The sequence below is a fragment of the Pteronotus mesoamericanus genome, unplaced genomic scaffold (assembly GCF_021234165.1).
Source record: "Pteronotus mesoamericanus isolate MK-2021 breed Mesoamerican mustached bat unplaced genomic scaffold, CSHL_Meso_final contig_20, whole genome shotgun sequence".
Classification (NCBI taxonomy): Eukaryota; Metazoa; Chordata; class Mammalia; order Chiroptera; family Mormoopidae; genus Pteronotus; species Pteronotus mesoamericanus.
This window is the reverse complement of record NW_026555085.1, coordinates 61,100,570-61,121,023: the sequence shown is the minus strand read 5'-3', so window position 1 is coordinate 61,121,023 and position 20,454 is coordinate 61,100,570. Positions and strand designations below refer to the sequence as shown.

General features: G+C 42.5%; 1 protein-coding gene across 1 annotated transcript; it reads right to left on the bottom strand.

Annotated features, from left to right (window-relative positions):
• Nucleotides 1-349: 349 nt before the first annotated feature.
• On the bottom strand, nucleotides 350-20,246 carry PRDM1 (PR/SET domain 1). The gene is made up of 7 exons (XM_054568879.1): nucleotides 20,086-20,246; nucleotides 18,269-18,517; nucleotides 11,736-11,855; nucleotides 8,167-8,419; nucleotides 2,077-3,179; nucleotides 1,483-1,611; nucleotides 350-1,101 (listed from the first exon to the last, which is right to left on the bottom strand). The coding sequence occupies exons 1-7, from the start codon at nucleotides 20,125-20,127 to the stop codon at nucleotides 529-531; spliced, it is 2,469 nt and encodes an 822-aa protein (XP_054424854.1). The 5' UTR covers nucleotides 20,128-20,246; the 3' UTR covers nucleotides 350-528.
• Nucleotides 20,247-20,454: the final 208 nt, after the last annotated feature.

Here is a 20,454-nt window from a genome sequence, read left to right as displayed (position 1 = left end):
TACAGAGAGAGGTTGACTAAAATAACATATTTGTTTACTGAATCTTAGGTACTTAAACAGATGTGCAGAAAAATTGTCTACAAAGAATGGCCACAAGACAAAAATATAACATTTATACTCAAATTACAAGGAATTGTTTCCAGTCATTGTAAACGTTTTTAATTATTGCTTTTTGAATGATAAATTGTATAATAAATTACGAAGGATTATCATTGAAAAAATAATTATGGCTAGGCAATAGTCTTAGCAATGGGAAGGCTATGCAAACATATTCACAACACAGGTTCAAATATATAGATGGGGGTATATATAATATGTATACATACTGTCTTTGCCTCATTTATGCCCTGAGATTTCAGTAACTTTGGAGTTCCTTCTTTAATTCCAGAGAGATGCAGGGAAACCACCTGCTGTCAGGAGAGCTTTGCAGAACTGGATATATGTACAAATAATTTGCTACAGGCACCCTGACTTGCCAAGTCATAAGTTAAGAAACAAAAACAAAACACTTATTGCTTTCTGAAAATCTTAAGGATCCACTGGTTCAACTGTTTCTTGTTTGACCTTGACAGGTCCCAGAGGTAGTGGGTTGCTGTGAGGCAACTTCATGAGGGACGGGTCTGATGACTCATAAAGGTTACACCCTGAGAGGAGTCCATTCCCCAGGTTTCTTTGCAAAGACACTTTCAGGCCAGTTTCTTCTTTCTCCTTCCTGACCACGGCCAGAATTTCCTTCTCTACCACAGAGGTCACATCGATGTTGTCCTCCATGTCCTCCAGCCGGTCAGCATTGTCACTGATGTCAAACTTCTCGATTTCTTCGTTGATTCGGGTCAGGTCCTCCAAAGGCAGCCCTGTGGTTGGGGCCACGGGACAGTTCCCCTTCAGGTGGACCTTGAGGCTGCAGAGATGGATGTAGCTCTTGTGGCAATGGGCACACTTGTGGGGCCGCTCCCGGGTGTGTAGGCGCTTGTGGAGTTTCAGGTGCACAAACTGGGTGAACTTGGCAGGGCACACCTTGCACTGGTAAGGTTTCTCTCCTGAGTGGAGTCTCAGGTGGGTCTTGAGATTGCTGGTGCTGCTGAATCGCTTGTGGCAAACCTGCAGGGTGGGGAAGCGGGCAGGGAGGGAGAGGGGGAGACCAGGAGGTTAAGAGTTGCTGGTGGGAAGGGCACGCTTACAAGCCGACGCCTGGCAACCTGGGAGGTGAGCAGCCTCCCTGTGGCACCTATGGTGTGGCATTAGGCAAACAGGGCGATGTGGCCACCCTGCGCACGAGGTGGTGTTTATTTCCCCTACCATTTTCCACCCACTGAAGCCGGCTGAGCCATCGCCTTAGCTCACAGCAGGGACAGGGCCAGCAGCCCGGGGCCAGGCAGAGTTCTCGTGAAGTCTAATCTCTCTGGACTAGAGGCCTCAGGGAGAGCAGCCCTCAGACATTTCCTACAAAGGTCAAAAGTTCTACCCCCAAACACTGCCCACCTGGCATTCATGTGGCTTTTCTCCCGTGTGTACCAGGTAGTGTTTCTGCAGGTGGGCGAGCTGAGTAAAGCCTTTGTTGCAAGTCTGGCATTTGAAAGGCCGTTCTCCACTGTGCACTCTCAGGTGGACCTGGGAAGAAGCCACATGTGTTAGCTCTGTTCTCAGTTGTCTGGAAGACCTAACATTTCTGCTCAAGGACTCGGGCGTTTATGATGCAAAGATCTTAAGAGAAGCATCAAGATAAAGTCTTAAACAGAACAAATAAAGCCCTGAGGTTTTCAGAACACTTTGTTTTGTTTGCACTGAAGAAAAAAAGTCACAGGCCAGCAGGGACTTTCAACTGATCTTCCAGCCCAAACCCCATGTTCATATTACTCAGAAGAAGCTCAGGCGAGGGGAAGTAACTTGTCCAAAGCCACACGGCCAGAGAGGCAAAAGCAAAGTCAAACCCACATCAACTATTCCCAGCCCGGATCACACACTATTGAAAATGAAATTTATAACCCGTGGAAAGCGAGCTGCACACAAACATGCATGTGCGCTCAGGGGGACAGACACTAGCAGACTTTTGGGCTGCTCTGCTTCGTGGCTTACCTTCAGATTTGAGAGCTGGCCAAAAGTCTTGGAGCAGACGTTGCATTCATACTTAATCTTGCCATTCTGCTTCTTCAGGGGGTAGGGAAGTGTCTTGTAGCCAGTCATGTTTCTCTTGTTTTTTATGAGACTCATGGCTTCGTCACTGCCGGGGGCTGCTGTCACTGCTGAGGTAGCTTTGGGCTGCACCACGTGTTCTGCGGTGGCAGCCGTGCCCGCAGTGGGCGACCCGCTGGTGGGGCTGCACACCTTGTCCTTCATGCTGGGGGCGACCCCGGTGAGGGAGAAGGCACTGTGGGGTGCTGGGACCAGCACCTCTCTGGGATGTTCGGGCTGAAGCAACCTGCGAGCTCCTTCCGAGGGCAGCGAGCTCGGGAGAGTGGCCGGGTTGAGCATGGGGTGAGGCAGGTTGCCCCCGCTGAGGAGGTTACCGTAGACAGGGTATAACCGGGGGAAGAGGCCGAAGTTGTTGATGCCGTTGATGCTGCCCATGGTGCTCAGGCCGTTACAATTCATGCCATAGGGGGGTAGAAGGAACTTGGGGTAGTGAGCATTGTAGGAGGGGATGAAGGCTGGTGGCAGGTGGTGGGGAGGCGCATATCCAGGGTAAGAACCCAGACCTTCGGTGCCATAGGGCGCATTCAAGTAGGGGTAAGAGTCTCGATGTTCTTGAGAGCCAGGAGCCAGAGGCGACATGGTGTTCCCTGGGCTGCTGTGAGGGCTGGCGCTTTTGAGGCTTTGGTCGGGGCTGCTTCTCGCAGAGGGACTGGGCGTTGTGGAGGAGGGAAGAGGGGAGTGAGTGATGTACGTCGGCCTCTCCATCCCATAGGCCAGGGAAGCTTTCAAAAAGTCTTCTGGTAGAGGGGCCCGGATCGGGTACACAACCCGAGGGTAGAAGGGCATGTCAGGGCTCCCATTTTTTCTGAAGTTGTCAGCATCCTTTTCTGAAGTGAGGGGTGAAATGTTCGAACGGTAGAAGTCCTTTCCTTTGGAGGGGTTGGAGTCCAATTTTAGGATTTCTTTCACGGTGTACTTGGGACCATTCTTTGGGCAAAGGTCATTTTTCTCGGTGCTCTGCTGCTTTGGATGGCTCTGTGTTTGTGCTGAAAGCAAGAAGAAAGGACGATTACTCAGAGGGGTACAGAGAACTGAAGTGAAATTGCCAAAGCGTCCTCTCCTTGACAAAACCTGAGCAGCAGCTGGCCACAAGCGAGAGACACCTGCTTTCTCAACGCCTTCTCAATTGAGAGGGCTCGGGGCCACTCACTCAAAACTGCTCCATTTCCTTCTCAGCAAAACAGGCCAGGGCCGCATTGATTGAGTGAACAGTATGGTTTGGATTATTTTGTTTCCACTAGCAAAAAAAAAAAAAACCAAAAAAACACAAAAACACAAAAAACGAAAAAAACCAAAACCGTGTGATGGAAAAGTGCTGTTCAAGCTAGAACAGGAGAGCTTCCATTAAAATGGGGTGGAAAAACACGGGGTGGGGTGGGGTGTCATAGCTTAAAAAATGTCATTCTGAGGAAATCAGCACACCCTGCAAACTAGATGTGAAAGATTAAGATTCATTTCAAGTAATAAGCAGTCATCATTTTTTGCCTTCATTCCTGTTTAATGCGAATTTGATAAAACCCTGTTTAAACTGCCTATGCCTAATAGACAGATTAGAAACGTAGATGCCGCCCCTTTCCCTCAATTTGCTGACAACACAAGTATTTCATCAAGGCTTTGCTGGTCTAACCAGGCTCCCAGCAATGCTGTCCTTGGAATCACAAGGCATGACCCAGTCTCTCTGCCAAACCACAACAGGCCCTTCTCGAGCCAGTTCAATTACTTAAAGCACCAAAGAAAACAGACAGCTAAGATGAAAGCATTTATTCCAAAAGACGGCATATTATTACTTGGTAAATATACTATTCAGGAACAGCAGCAGCGAGGACATTTCCAGACGCTCCGGGCCATCGCCAGCCCTGCCCCTCCAAACACACAGAACAAACGATGCCTTCAGAAAAACACCAGTCAGAGGAGGGAAAACCAAAAACTCCCTGCTCAGCCTTCCTTGGAATCAAAAGGAAAACATACACTGTGCTTAGTCGGAGCTCAGGCTATTGGAGAGCAATCACTCGGACGTGAACACCTGCCCTAGCAGTAGGCGTCGGTGGAAGGCAGCAGCCGTTGTTGCGAATGTGGACACCAGCAGAGGCAGGACAGCCTCGGCATTAGGAGAGGTTCGGGGGGGATGAGGCTGAAGCCTCTGTAATACTATCATTTGTCATCTTAAAAAAAAAAACACAAAACAACAAAACTCCCTGTTTGATTTAACTGAGAAAGAACTCCAGACTTGATATCCGATAGGTCTAGAAATGAACCCTGTGGAGCTCCAGATCCTGAGCTCTTCAAATCCATTCTCTAGGCTGACAGGCTGGAGGGATTCGATTCCAGTTTGAGAGCCCCTCGGAGAATGTTATCTGCTGCCAGCTGTTATCAGTTCCTCTGGCTGAGCCGGCAGCCCCAGAATAAACACAGCGGAGACACTATCAGGGAAGATGCTGATGGGGGCAGTGATGGAAAGCTTGTTGAGGGAGAAGGATTTCTGAAGCCACTAAACCAAAATAAATATCCCCTTATCAGGCCAATATCAGTCTTTCAGTGAGTCCCAGGAGGCAGGAAGTTCAAATTGTCACTTTTGTTTTTTAAAGCTGAAATGGTAAAGGAAGAGAGACAAGTAAGGTGGAAAACTGACAGGCAAGACATCCATTTCCCAGCCACAGGAAGGAATTTTATGGAGGGTGAGAAAGAAGGATTCAGAAGCGTCCACATCGGCCCACATTAAAAAAGAAAAGATGTTACCCTAATAAAATGAAAATAGAGACCCTTCACCATCATAACTCTCTGCCATTTTTACCCGGCAAATTACATCTACGTCTCTTAATTTTTCCAGTGGCTTTCATACTTCCTTAATCTAAAATTCAACAAATTAAAGCCGTCAGCAAGAAGTTTCAGACCATTCATAGCACTGTTCCTCCTAGTTAGTTAGGTGTTCTTACTAAGGGCCCCAATAATTCGATTACTGAACTGAAATAAAGCTAAAGATTGGGCGGACAAACAAGAAAGTCAGAATTCATCATTTTCTATGCAAAATACTTAGCACAGTGGCCAGCACAAAGTAAATCCACAATGAGTATTTGTTATCTCTTATGACTTTGCAAAAACAAATTTACATTTTATTCCAACACACTATCTAGAGGAAAGTGTGAGCCCCTCCTAAGATGTTCTAAGGGAGAAATCATGCAGTCCACATGAAGGTACATTTTAGAAAATCATCCTTGAGCAGCTGAGTAATCAGTGGAGCTGGTGTCATTTCTGACTCTCCCACTCAGCAGCAGTTTGAGTTAACATGAAAAAGAAAATCAAGATCTGTTTTTGTTCTTAAATCTTAAATGGCTGTAGGCGGACAGAGTCATTTCAAGAGTGAACTGCTTCTGAAGGCTCTGAATGGCTTAATTATGCCGACTCACATTTTCGATCTATAATAAGAATCCTCACGACTACAAGAAAGAACCTAGAAGTTCTGCAGTAGGCAAAACAAAGTCTGTTTTCAACTGAAACTGAGAAAGCAGATTAACATTTAGAAGTCTATACTTTGGTCAACTGTTTTCTAGATGGATTAGTTAGGTAGATAGAGAAAAATACCAGAAAAACCTTGGGAGAGGTAGGAGTTAATACTTTTCGTTTTTTAAAAAATGCCCATTTGTGATTTCTGGCTACTTATGTTCCTTTTGTTTTTAAAAAATGCCCACTTGTGATTTCTAGCTACTTATGTTCCTTTACCTCAGTTTGCTTCAAATCTCTCAACACTCTACCGGCTGAACCATCAGCGCCGCTGAGAGCCCTCATGGAGGTTCTGGCTCAGAGCTTTACTGTGCTTGAAGCATGGAAACCCAGCACAGCTCACTTGCCAACACAATCTACCTGTTAGGCCTGATGAAATAGTGGAAATTTTCCTGATCAGAGTCTCAATCATCAGTTACCACACCTAAGACAACTGGTTTCACAATTGGCAGTAGGAGTCTTGGCTTAATGTGACTCGTATTGTTAACCCTCATTCTTTACTATGATTACTGGACAATGAAAGGGTACTTGGAAATGTTAAACCACCATTTAGAAAAAAATTCTGCATAAACAAAAAGGGATATTTGCGGGAAGAAAGGTGTCCTTTCATAGTATACAAGAATGTTGCTTCTGAACACAAAGGATAAGCACTTGAATCTGAAAACATTGTCCAAAGCTTCTCATTGGGGAATAAAAACACAAGACCATTAAAGTCTCTCTTTGACTGGAAGAGACTGAGGGACATATACAGAAAAGCTTTTTTCTTGTTGGTGCAAAGTCACTGGGGTGCATCATCTTAAATGGAGTTACTGTTTAAAAGAAGAAATCAGAGTCTTTCTCTGAATTCATGAATGATTAAGCTCAAGGACTGGAAGGAGACCCTCCAGAGGAAGGGACCTGCCATGCTGAGAAACTTAGGAGAAGCAGCTTCTCTCCCTATGAGACACCTGCCGGAATGTAAGTTGTCTTTTGCCACCAGGCCCTGAGCACTAGACTCGGCACAAACAGGTGGTGAAACAGCCAAATGGTTCTTGGGATGCTTGGCACCAGGGACATGACAGAGATTCCTGGAAGCAGTGAAGAGAGATAAGGGAAAAGGCTGTCCAGGACCTGACTACACCCATCATGCTCATGTTGGAAGCCAGTTTATTTCCGCACATGTTAAGCCTTCTTCATGAAGCTCATGGGTGCACTGTGTATACATGTGTGGGCATGTGTGTGTGTGGACCACAAACACAAATCTAAAATGTGATCGTATAGGGGAGATCCTTAATCTTGTATAGTCCTTGGTTTTCAGAAAACTACTAATATAGTCTTGAGATCATAGGGAGATCAGTAGACACTGTGGGATGAACACCGAATAGCTGTAGAGCTGAATTATACCTGACTAAGATAAATTACTAGTTTGTTGACTGGTCCTAGAGTTGAAGTCAAAATTCTAATTCATGTTAATATTAACATTCATTCCAAAAGTCTCAAAGACAAAAGTGTTAACTAAAACACTTTGGCCTTCAGATAAAGAAAATGGGAAAACAAGTTGATGAACCTGAGTAAAGGTCACCTAGGAATTCTTTGTACTATTCTTGCAACTTCTCCTTAAGTTTGAAATGATTTCAAAACCAAAAGTTACAAAAATGTCAGCATTTAGATGCTGAAACTTTTAAACCAAAAGTTTTAAAATTTTACTTTAAAAATTTAAGTTTAATTTTTAAAAAATGCTTTATTCCTTAGCAGTGTAACTGAGAACATACATCCATAGTTGCAACAGGTTGGAATTTTACAGTAATTTTTAAATCATTCGTAGAGGTCACCTCAGAGTGACCAAAATGAAGTAGCTCTTTGCAGAGACATAATGACAGCAACTTGAACCACATAAGAAAGTAAAAGCTTATAAACTTCAGGAATTAAGAATTTGTTAAGATAAACTGATAGGTGGCTACTATGATACTGATCAGGTGACAAAGGAAGGAAGCCAAGATATAAAATCTTGTCATTCATTTAGAATAACATTTGAAAAATTACAGCTGCAAGTTTTTCTAGAATCAGCCTCATATGTTCCACATCAGACCATAACTTAGTAACCAAATGTGCATCTCTACAAGATTTCAGTGCACCATTTTAAGCACCAACAAATATCACTAACAAGGGGTGCAGGACCTTGCAAACTCAGTGTGTCAGGACCAACCTCTACTTTACTCCTACCTGCCCCTTTTTGGATAGATTGGAATTGGACATATATTTCTTCTTGGCTTTCTGAGTTGAACTCTCAAAATAGCTCTTACTATTTTTTAAATGATTAAGTTTTATACTAGGAAGTAGGCACTAAAATTTTTCCCCTATTTCTTAGTGCCTAGTTTAAGCCACCTACTTGGCCCAACAGGTGAAGCCATATAATTAAACAACATGTTATTAGCTCATAGGGGCAGAACTGACACGACTGGCATTTATAATTTTTTTGTTCTGTAATCCACTTACTGAGATTCACCATTGTCAGCTCTCCAGGGTAAGGGTAGTGAAGCCTTTCTGCAAAGTCCCGACAATACCACACAAGAAGCTCCTGGTTGGCAGGAATGGGCTTAATGGTATAGAAGTAGATGTTCATCCCGTTCTGACACGCAGCCAGGTTTTGCTCCCGGGCAGAGTGCGCCGGATTCACATAGCGCATCCAGTTGCTCTTCTCCTCATTAAAGCCATCAATGAAGTGGTGAAGCTCCCCTCTGGAATAGATCTGTTCAAAAGAGAAGACAGGCAGGTTGAAGAAAGTCAGCCACCAGCACCTCTACACAGCAAGCACCATGTGTGATCTCAGGCCCCCTATTGCTAGCCAGAAAAAGAATCAAATCGGTCTGGCCAGAGTAGTCCTGAATCAGCAGAAATAAGGGCGGAAACAGGTAAGGCACACTTTGTCAGTTACCTTTCCATTTCAGTTTTTATCATCTTTTCATGTGGGAAAGATAACAGAAGAATGAAACACAAAATTTCGTTTACGGAGCTAGCTGCCTCAGACGAATCAAACCACCAGGGCTCTACTTTTGCTACAGCAGCGAATGGCAAAGGCGTGATGCTTACTAACTTGAGTTCTGATTATGCTGACTTTTAATGCTTTGAGTCACTTGAGTAGAAGACCAAGCCGAGTGAATACGTCAAACTGAGTCTCTCAACTTTTTCTATGGCCTCTGTACTTGCCATTTCCTACACCCCCGCCCAAGGCTTAAGCTATGCAAACATCCTCCACCCCCAAGCCTCTGAGTCCAGAAGTAACACTTGTTCATATGAATACTTGGAACCTTGCCTTTTGGTGGAAGCACTGGGTGGGGCAAAGGTGAACTTCACCTGCCATAACAAAGTGAACACCGGGACAGAAGCCAGAATTTGACAATCTACTGAGGAGTCACTTTTCCTCTTGATAAACATGTTCAGCCTTGCCAAAGGAGGGGAGAGGGAACCCTCTTATCTGGGAAGAGATTGGCTGAAACACTGCTCTCAGAGCCATAGGCATGTGTTTTTGGAAAAAGAACAGGAAGACACTATGTGGTCCTTTAAAGGCAACACATAATGAAGAATTCAAAGTTTGCCTTACAGTAACACTACTTCTGGTTAACAGATGCACTCAGTCCACTTGGGAGAAAAGGCAGAGGTAAGAACAGGAACAAATTAAAATTTACATTCTTACTGAAACTACTTCATAAACAATCTCCTTGCCCTTCCACGGGAAGTTTCTCTCTCTGCCTCTTTTTAAGATGTGCCACCTTTTCTTCAGACCTAAGAAAGTTCCTAATACGTATACTATCAATACCTGGCAATCTGCAACTTGTATTCTCCATGCAGTGAGGCATGGCTCGGAGCAGAAGTTTTGCTGTAACCGGAGAGCAGCTTATTGCTTTGTTCTTAGTCCCATACTATGCTAGACTATAAATTGATTCTGTATTTCAATCAAATGTTATCAGAGACAAAAAGGAACTCTGTCCCTTTAACACAGGCAGTAAACACCAGAATCACTTTCTTTTAAGAGTAACTTCCTGTAAATTGTGAAGGGGGAAATACATGTGGCTTCATCAAAGCAGCATGTGAGAGCTTTTGCGGTGTGTTTTGTTAAGAGAAAATGGAACAAGGCTGGGTGAATTTGCTATGAAGAGGGGTTTTCAAGTTTGTTTACTCTGATGTGCAAACTTCCAGGAACATGGGGTTCCATCGCTCTTGCACTCTTCGTTGGGCGGAAACTGCTTTCTAAAGCTACGGGGATGTTGATTCCAGTCAGCCTTCCTCAGACTACAATTTACTGTATCCTCATTTAAAAACAGAAATATCGATGCCATGAAGTCACACACTCTCTCTCTCACACACACACCCACAAGAAAATAAAATAATGCATACGTCAAATGAACACTGCTCCCTCTCACCTTGCTACATTTCCATATATTATCAAGAAGATTAAAAACGTGCTGACTCATAGTAGTTACAAGAAATGTCACTGGTTTCTCAACTTGAACATCCCTTCTCTTCTTTGACTGTGTAATTTGCATGAAACTTTTTCTTTACTCACAACAGATGTTCATATTCCTGCCAGCAAAATCAGGATGCTTTTAACAACATGTGGGAAGTTATCTCCTACAATGTCCTTTGCATGTAAAAGACTGATTCAAATAAATCCTCCCAAAGACAGCGTTTCAGTTACTTATGGTGAATCTTTCATGAATCAGGGAACTGGGATAGAGATAGGTGGTTCTTAGGTACTTCTTGCCTTTGTCAAAATGACCAGGCATTAAAGGGACTTATACGAGAGTGACTTAATTCAGACCTGCGACTCCAAGAACACACACCTCTATGGGCACTCACTTCTGAGATTTTATGGCAATAAAGGCAAAAATGCACTCACATTTTTCCCATTATAAGTCATGTATTTTAAGCCTGAGAAAGTTATTAAATAAAAATTGTTGTGCACACAATTCTCAGAGCTGACTTTTGCTTGCAAAATAGAACACATTTCTAAAAACAAAAACCTTCTTGGCTTTGAAAAAAAACCTTATTTCTTAGGAAGAGCTTCTGAATGACCCCCAGGTATGTCTTTTATCAAGATACTTGTTCAAAAGTTATAAGCATTCTAGGTAAATACTGGCCAAAGTAAGTATTACCCAATTTTTTTGTTACCATGCAGCTGTTTCTGAAAAGAACTCAAACGATGATTCCCCAATCGTTGTGTACTTTTCATAAAAGTATGTGTAAAAAAATTACTGTTGAATTTTGTAAGTGTATCTTTATTATCTAATTGAGGAAACTAAATATGCCAGGAGAGCTGAGGGAAGAGGGAAAGCAGTCTGATTTTCTTTTCTCTGTTGATTTCTAATTCAGGGTTTTTTGCTCAAGGATTCCACCTAATTAGTTCAACTCTGAGGTCTTCTCTAACCCTGATATTCCAAAGGAAATTGTATTAGCCGGGCTCTTTGACTGGATGTTATAGGACACTTTATCATCGTGCATGACTGTAAGCATTTTGCTGATGTTTTGGATGGAATCTACATGCTGTCACACCCTATAGTTTTACGCTGCAAATTTCAGGAGCACTGGGCCTGAGGTCCATTTCCATCCCCCGAGTGCTACCTTCTACCTACCCTTCTTGAGTGGCACTTATTTTCGAGATAATTCATTTATGATTTTTCTTCCATTCAATTAAAGTTAACTCAGCTAAAAATCAAGATGAGGCGAAATCTAAGGCTTGGTGACTCATTACTACTTCCTTGCAGAGAAATGCAAATGAGCCTACCCTTGAGGCAAGTAACAAACTGTTTCCTTTCATCACAAAGCCCAATGAATTGCAAAAATTAAGATTCACATATAGTCCCTATCTCCATCCCTAACCACATACAGGTTGTGTTTCCAGGGCCAAAGGTCTAGCTAGTTTCATCATACTTGCTTGGAATCTGCTGTGTCCATGGGGACCCCGAATACTTGTGGTGAGGCCCAGTACAAGTTGAAAAAGGAAGTGACCCAACAATTCTAGCTCCATTTTTTTTCTTAATGAATCTGGAAAAATCTTCCATACTTACCCGCCAAAAATATTTCCTGTTGGCATTCTTGGGAACGGTATCATTTGTGTAGATTTCACCTATTAGAGGTCCAAAACGTGTTCCCTTTGGTATGTATTCTTTACTCACCACTCCAATAACCTAAAGGAGGTAAAAACATATGAAACAATTACTTCAACTGCAAAATATTAACCAACAGTTTGATGTCAATGAATTGATTTGTCAAGTGGTAATGCAACTAACAATGATGAAATTATGATACAGTGCCTAGGTAATTTACGATAGGCTTCACCTTAGGGAAAGACCATTTAAAAACTCCGAGATCTTTACCAAATACTCAACCAAGCATTGAAATAGTCTAGAGGCTTATCCTCCAGTGACTGAGGGTCCTTTATATTTATAATTGCTTTTTATGCTAAAAGAATAGAGGGTAACCATTCTGTTTTAGAATAAGGAATTAGAAACTGCAGAATTAAATGGCCAAGGTTAAACCGTTTCAGCCTCCTCCTAGTTTCCTATTTCTCATTCTCCCTCAAACCATAAACACAGTGTACTTGAGGGAAATAAAATAATTTTAACCTCAGAAACCAAAATAATGCTCTTTGGTTTTTCCACAAAGGCCTAAGGAACCAAAAACCAAACACATTCTATTTTTTTCAACCCAGATGAGTTTTTTTCTTCTTCATAGCTTGTAAGTTCTCTTTATAACTCACAAGCTCTTTATAAGAGGCATGATCTTTCAGTTGACTTTGTTCTTCTCTAGCATCTTCTACTTAACAGTGGTCAAAAGTCTTCCTTTGAAATGGAATTTATACTGAAGAAAGTTGTGGGTTCTGAGACCTGTGGGTTCTAAGATCTAAGGAAATGACCTTCTCACACTGGATGTATCACACATTCTGACTTTGGAGGGCCTTACTTAAGAAACATGTTAAGCATGCCAGTTCCTCCTTGATCGTAAATTTCTTTAACAGGGGGTGAAAAAAAAAATCACCAACCACGAATCAGGAAGTAATTCATCACTATTCAAAAAACTCTTCTGTAAGTAGTCCAGTATATTTTGCCAGTTACAGTTTTGTTTTGTTTTTTATTCACTCACTTTTCCATTTTTTATTTTCTTCTCATGCAAAAGAGCCTACAAATTAGTTACTAAATGCCATATTGAAATGGACCAAAACAGTAGATAAAGACAATATTTATTTCCAATTTTTATCTGGTGGTTCTATGTAATTGTGTACCTGAAATGGTAGGCCTAAATATATAAATCAATAAGTGTTCACAGTGGAATATATAATTTTGGTTATGATATGCACTGACATTTCATTAAATTACATCAAGAATTCAAACCTGTTTAAATGCATATAGAATAAGCATACCTATAAGGTAGGGATAGACTAGTCTTTCTCATATATGTTTCTTAACAGCCAATAATTTTTAAAAAACAATTTATTACTCAATATACAAGCCAGTGGAACATATCCATACTGAAAAGACAAAAAAAATTTCTCTTCTACATCTAACACAAGTTGAAACAAAGTTGGTGAACTAGAGTGTTATTTTTGGTCTTTTATGAATTTCTGGCAGACAGGTGAAAAAAGCAGATGTTCATTTCATCCTCTTCCTCTGCCTTCATTTACATCTATCTGCCCTTTCAATAACACTTTGTCATTATTGGTATTTGTTGGCAGTACAGTTAGTGGGACAGCAGTACCTCAGAACAGTCCAGAGATAAAAATACATACTAAAGCTTAAGTAGACTTATTCAGAGGCTCATTGTTTATGATACGTTACTGAACCTCACTAATTTGAAAAATTCATGGAATTGACTTCTATGGCACGCAAATCATTTGGCATTCATATTTGAGTGATTATTCTATAATATTAAAATGACAAACAGGAAAAACAAATAATGACATTTGTTGGTGAGCCAATAATTAGCAGTTGATATTTTCAACATATCCACTTTAAAGCAGTAATTTTAGGAAAGGTACTCAACTGGTTCATCAACTTTTGTTTTAAATTATAGTGTCTTGCAGACAGTGTCTTAGGAGTCAGAGCCTGACTACCAACAGGTAGCATTACATTGAGGTCAGGTTTTTTTCTTCCGATTCCCATTCTTTTAACCACAGGTCTCTTGGTTTTCAGCTACCAATCTTACATTAGAAGAACACACAACATTTTATTACGGCCAAAAGTCAGCTAGAAATTTGCAGGAGGCATAAGTCACCAAACACCTATTTGAGCAACATGGGCAAATCACTGGGGAAGCTCTAGGGCACTATTGGATGTAACCCTTCCCATTGATAATCTTACAAATGCAATACAGTGGGCAAGAGAGAACAACTAGCAAGAGGAGTGTGGTCAAAGAGAGATCAATGAAAATCCTTAAGCCCCAAATAAAAGAACCTCAATATTAGATTATCTTTAGAAGTGGAGCGGAACCTTAATATTTTAATTTCTTATTATACACAAAGCTATAGGATACATATAAACTCATACATATGGAAAAATAGACACAAAATCATAGAATTTTGCAGTGGGAAGAAATCATGTATCTAAGATGATCTATATCCATTTCCAGTCCAGTACTCTAATGCACAATAAACACCTTCATCTCAAATCCATGTCTGAGACATTATTCAGGAGGACAGAAGAGCTGCAACTCTAAGGTGACGGTGCTCATCCAGGTAGCTGTGAAGGGAAGTAGGAACCAGAGTTTTTTTAAAAATGGGAGGTGGAAGACCAGGTCACACTTTTCCCTCTGGCCCTAGGGAGATGCAGTCAGATGTGAATCTTAGCCAACAATGATCTATCCTAGGAGCAAGCTCACAATACAGAGGAACCTAGTGTGTGCCTTGGATTTCACAGCACTAAAAAGACTAAGAACGTGTTCACCTAGCTCAGGGAGGAAACTTCACTGGAACTGACCAGGGTCCTAAAGAATTTCTGCTGGGGACAGGCTGCTGTGTGCCTTCTATAAACTTATCAGCAAGAGGACGGTGGCCTCCACACTTCTTATCCCCCAGAAGCTCTTAAATGTCATGGTTATGTGCAGAGCCGACCCCTCCACCACATGGGCAGATCTGTCTCTGTCAGTGGTCTCATTTACAAAATATGCCTTGAGGTCTGTGGTTTCTAGAAACAATGAAGATTTTACAACTTGGGATCAATGGGGGGGGGGTGCAAAATAAAAATCTAATAGCAAAGAGAATATAAGTTCTTTGTTCATTTGTTTATTAAAGAAAATTCCTCCTTTAGGGAGTATTCAGACACCCACAAAGAGGTGAGTTTGAACCAGGAACATCATTCAGGTCTAAATGTGACTATGAGCACCCTCGCCCCAGATTACATTAATATCATTTTAATTACTAGCTATCTCTTTCTGCCCCCCCCCCCCCATAAAATGCCTCATTCGATTACAATTATAAGGATTATCTGCACTGAGATGACTAGAACTCTGTCATGGACCAAGACTTTAGCTTGTAATGCACCCCATTTTTTAAAAAGGGGTGGAGTGAATGGAGATGTTTTTGGAAGGTTTCCTCCTTAATTATCTTTATATTAAAGGAAATGTGGTAATTCCTCAGTGCATTGTCTCACAAATAAAAGGGAGCAGAAAGAAAAGGGAACAACATATTGTAGCAAGATACTTTTTACAGATGGCTTGAGTTAATAATGGACTTCCATCAAAGTGGACCCTGAGCGAGTCCCCCCCATCCGCCTGAGGTTTGTCATCCCACAACTTCGGGAGGCCAGGCTCAGAGCCGCGGCGCAGCTCGAGTGCAAGCGACCGCAGTTCAGGCTCCCGCTTCTAGAGTATAAATGTTGAAAAGGATCTTTCTGTATTCAAATATTCATAGAAAATTATTTCAGGAGGACAAGGGGAAAATCCCCCTAAAAGAATAATGCATCAGTTTAAAAGTTTTAAAAGTTTTGAATAGTACATCTATATTTGGTTTGAGCTCTGGAAATAGGAAGTAAGAACAGTCTCATTAAAGGTGCAGAATGATTCTAAACCAAATCTAAAAATGAGGGTCAAGATCAGAAATATGGTTTGTATGTTTTGTTTTTAAACCAAAAGAAAAAAAAAAGGTGCTGACACATAGCACAAATTCATAATGAAAAATGGTCTTGTTAAAAAAATCCCCAAGTATGTCAGCACAACAGTACAGAATGTAACATCTTCTGCTACTTAAATGAAAACATTTAAAGAAGGACAAGTTAAATCAGTCAGATAAAAACTACATGTAGAAAAGCTTTTTTTTTTCCCCCCCTGTTTCCACAGCGTGTGGGACTAACTGAATACTGATAATGTAAACAGCTCATCAACCCTAAAGGCCTCTGCGTGAGCGCCGGGTCGCAGCAATCGCATCCTCAGGGGCCCAAGTCCACAGCCCTCTTTCACCACCTCAAGGGCGCACTTGCTCCCAGAGTTTGGAAAGGAAGGGAGAGACAGAAAAACGGGTACCAATTCCAGAATAAGCCTCAGACAGGTACTACATTTAGGTCGGTTTCCTGGTTACATTTAAGATTAGGAACTGAAGATGTACTGTTTTAGTCAAGTGTTTCAGTTGAATAAAACATGGGAAAATAGAACAAGAGAACCCTGATCTCTTTCTTAGTTTAGTTCTGAAGGACCCTCTTAAGGAAGCCAGGCACCGCATGTTTTTTGTGTGCTGAATATACTGAAATAGGGAGTTACATGTTCAGAGAAAAAAAGAACTAAACAAGCTTGAGAGAGGATCGGTCTGAAGTATGTTCAGACTATAAATAAAACCACAGTGACACCAAGAGGGGCCAGTGTAGCATAATCAAGAAGCACCGGCTGGGGAAGTCAGCAGGACTTTGCTCCCTGCGAGTCTCGGCTCTGGTTTTAACTCACCCCTTGGATAAGTGACCATCTTTCTGAACCTTGGACTGCACGACTTAAGGGCAGTACTAAATTTAGCTATATGATTTTAAGTCAAATGAGGAAAATGGAAAAACTTAAGCTCTGTGCTGAACTGAGGATAAGAGCACTTATAGAATTAAAAGACAGAGATGACCCACGGAACGGAGATTTACTGCAGTCCCAATGGGCTGCATAGGACAATACAGCACAAATGAACACAGGAACAGATCAATATTTGGTCAAATTTGATATGGGAGAAAACATACTGCACCTTTTAAAGCCACAGCCAAACCTTAAACACCCAAACAAATCCTACATTGATTCCAGGGGCCACATCTTAAGAGACTTTCTATTGAGAAGAGTGTTATTTGAAGACAGAGGTATAATTAAGGTTGACCTCTGGGGTTACAGTTTTAGTAATGTTCGCATGCAGCTACAATTTGAATTTTGCTTTTTATAAAATCTGCCTCCATTCTCCCTGGGGAAATACCTCCATTTTCCTAGGGGGTAAAATACAGTGGTTTTTTAGTGAAACTCAAAGTAGTGTTGCTCTATTTAATTTTAGACAGCTGTGTCTCCCCCTTACCAAAGGCACTGGACTCAGACACAAACAGGAAAGAGTCAAAGTATTTCCCAAACAGGCTCCCTGGATCCTTCAAATGCTTTTCCTTCGAAAAGGAAGAGAGTGATTTGTCATGGCTATAGTGAATAGTCCCAGTATCAAAGTATGGATCCCTACAGCAAAGGATCCCTTTTTCACCACTCTCTGAAGGCAGTAATAGCACTGACAGTGACTTGTGGTCATGTTGGTGGTGGGAAGTCTGTTGAGCTCTCGATTCCTACAACTCAGCCCAGCACACTAGTGAGATCAACTGTGGTAGCTGAACGCTCAAAACAAGAGGCGGTTCTGCAAGTCGTTTCATAGCTGAACATCACGCCTAGCTATAATCGTTATATAAAAGGGTAAACACAAATCCTTTGCTCATTCCAACTTGGGGTTTTCGGCCCCTTTGAAACAACAAAGAGTGTACCCACTTCAGAGGCCAGTAGGAATCAGCCTGCCAGCCCAGCCAGAGCCAAGGAGCTGCCTCAGATAAACAGTGGGGAGCTCTGAAGTCATCCAGACAGAGGACACTTTTACATGACCCTCTTCTTGGTTTATGCCATCACTTCAAGTTCATAAACACCTCAGGGTTTTGAGAATAATTTTAGAAACCCAGCCAATAAAGCTGGCTCATTAAAAAGAATAAAGCCATCTAATGACCCAAAGAAGACAAAAGAAACATGAAAACTCTTTTCTAAGAAAGAATTTTCTCCCTCAAAAGCTATTGTACACCTGGGGGACTAGGGCCAGTAAACCGAGTGGCCAGCAGCTTTCGCCAAGCTCGCTGACAATTCCGTCTTCCCCATGCTGCAGCTGGGCTTTGCCAAGACATGTCAACTTGCCAAAAGGTTTAACTGTTTGCTAATTACTGTGGAACAGTGGAGGGCTGAGGATGTGGGCCAGGACTGACTTGGGGAAAGAGAAAGCAATGAAAGAAGTGAAGTCAGTGATCAATTATTGACCGGTACTTACAGATCCTCACAGACATAGGCGGCCTCAGGGACAAGGAGAGAGATTTGGCCTCAGAGGCCCATCTTCCTCAGCAATAAACCAACGACTTACCTCTTTGTTATTTGTGGCATATTTGAAAAGCAGATTCCTCGGTAAGGATGCCTCTGCCTGCACCGAAGTCCCTCCGTCAGCTCCAGAATCCCAGGGGTGATCATTCACAATGTACGTACACTTCTCTTCAAACTCAGCCTCTGTCCACAGAGTCATATCCGCGTCCTCCATGTCCATTTTCATGGTCCCCTCGGTCCCCTCTGCCAACCCGTGAAACCTCACAGCGCTGGAGCTACACTTCGGGGCAGCCTAGAAGAGAAGGGCAAGGCCTTTAATCCCCATTGTCCTGTGGCTCCCTCTGAGAGGCTATGACTAATACAGTAGTCTGAAGAGTTTAAAAGCAGATGCGGAGTGCTTGGTACAGTTGAGTAAGAGCCAAAAAGCAGTATAAAAAAGATTGCCTGGAAGAAGCAGGGTTTTAGAATGCTACTCGAAGTTTTAAAAAAAAAAAAAAAAAAATGAAGAATGTGGCAACTTGATTGGGGGGGTAGGGGGGATAAGAATCACCTCTGAACAATCCCTGGCTTTACCTCTCATGGCAGAAAAATGTTGTGGGCGCTCAGTCCTGTGTCCCAGAACGCCTGGGGTCATGGCTGCCAGACCCTCCGTGCTGTGGAAAAGCTGCCTCAGAAAAGTGTCACAAACAAGGAGAGGAAGAGGAAGGAGCTCTGTCTGCCTGTGAATGAAGCTAAAAATGGAAAGCGCGTGTGGTGCAGGAACGGAACCCAGCCTGCCTTTTCCAAATGGGGAAGACTGAACTTTCCCACCAGCTCCCGGTGCAAAACAACTTTCAAAACAACTTGCCCCCCCCCCGCCCCCACCCTTTGCTGCACGCTCTCTTTCATCCTCTCAAGTCTGGAAAGGATTGCATCCTGCCAGCATCATCGAGGTGCAGCTTTCAAAATTGTCTGGACCACAGGAAAAGAGAAGGAAAAATGGGTGAGGGGGCAAATCACTACACAGTGTCTTTTGACTTGTGGGCATCTCACGCCAAATTGAAAGAGCAAAAGCAAAACATAAAACTGTTCAATAGAATTCCCAAAAGAGAATTCCTTCAGGAGCCCTCAGCTACAAATAGCACTTTCCATTTAAATCTGAAAGTGTATAAATTCCCAGAAGTCACTGATATGAGACAGTTTACTGTAACTAAAGTTATAACAAATAGAGAAGACTGAGAGGACTCGCTCTGCTTCCACTTGTAAGTGGGTAAGGACATTCCCGCAAGCCTCCCCTCACCGGTAGGTAAAGGGTTTTTCAAAGAGAGAAAAAAAGGTAAACAACTTCTGCGATGTTTTCCCATATAAACGTGTTTGAAGAAAAGTAGGAACATGGGTCATTTCCATGTCAGAGCGGGTCCCCCTTGGAGTGTATACATAACACTGTGTAAGTCCTTCAGGCTGGCTTCCACATTCTTCTAATCTCTTCCTTAAACATGATGCTTTTTTAAAAAAAGAAAGAAGCGAAGTTGTCTTTCCCTCAGTTACGATTTAAATACTCTGCTTATTTTTATTTAGTTGCAAGATGTACAGTCATGCTGCCAAATAAATATTAAGATAAAATTTAAAACTTAAGCCAGCCCGGTATAGTTACTTTGTTTGATGGGAGCGGGCAGAAACCACTACTGAAATTTCAGTGAATTGACAATTATGCCTAGAACTGAAAGGGTTAATGATTCATAAGGAAAAAGTCTTATAAATGTTTGACAGTCCTAAGTGCCATAAAGCAGAAGCCTTTCTGGTTTCTACTGTGACTACGCGAGCCCCCCCCCCAAAAAGTTTTCAGATCAATTTCAGATTTACAAAGATCAAGTTCCTTACCAAGGTCGTACCCACACGTTTTTCCAAGCAAATATCCAACATCGGAGATAAATATCGCTCATATCTCTACACAGTCCACATTTCCTCCGCGTCCCCTCGCGGGCTGGGGACTGACGCGCACCTCGGCGGTTCCCTGCTGATCTTCGGCCGCCCGGCGCCCGCGTCCCGTCTCTCGGCGGCGGCGGACAGGTGCTACGCGCTGCTCTGCCTCTCCGCAGCACTGGAGGGCCGAGTGTCACAGCAGCACTTTCAGTCCGTGTAAACCAGCGCCGCGGCTGCTCTCCCCTCCCAGCTGCAGATTTCCTCTGATTGACTCAACACCAGCGCCTGAAGTGGGGGCGTGGCCTCACCTGGACCAGCGCAGCCCAG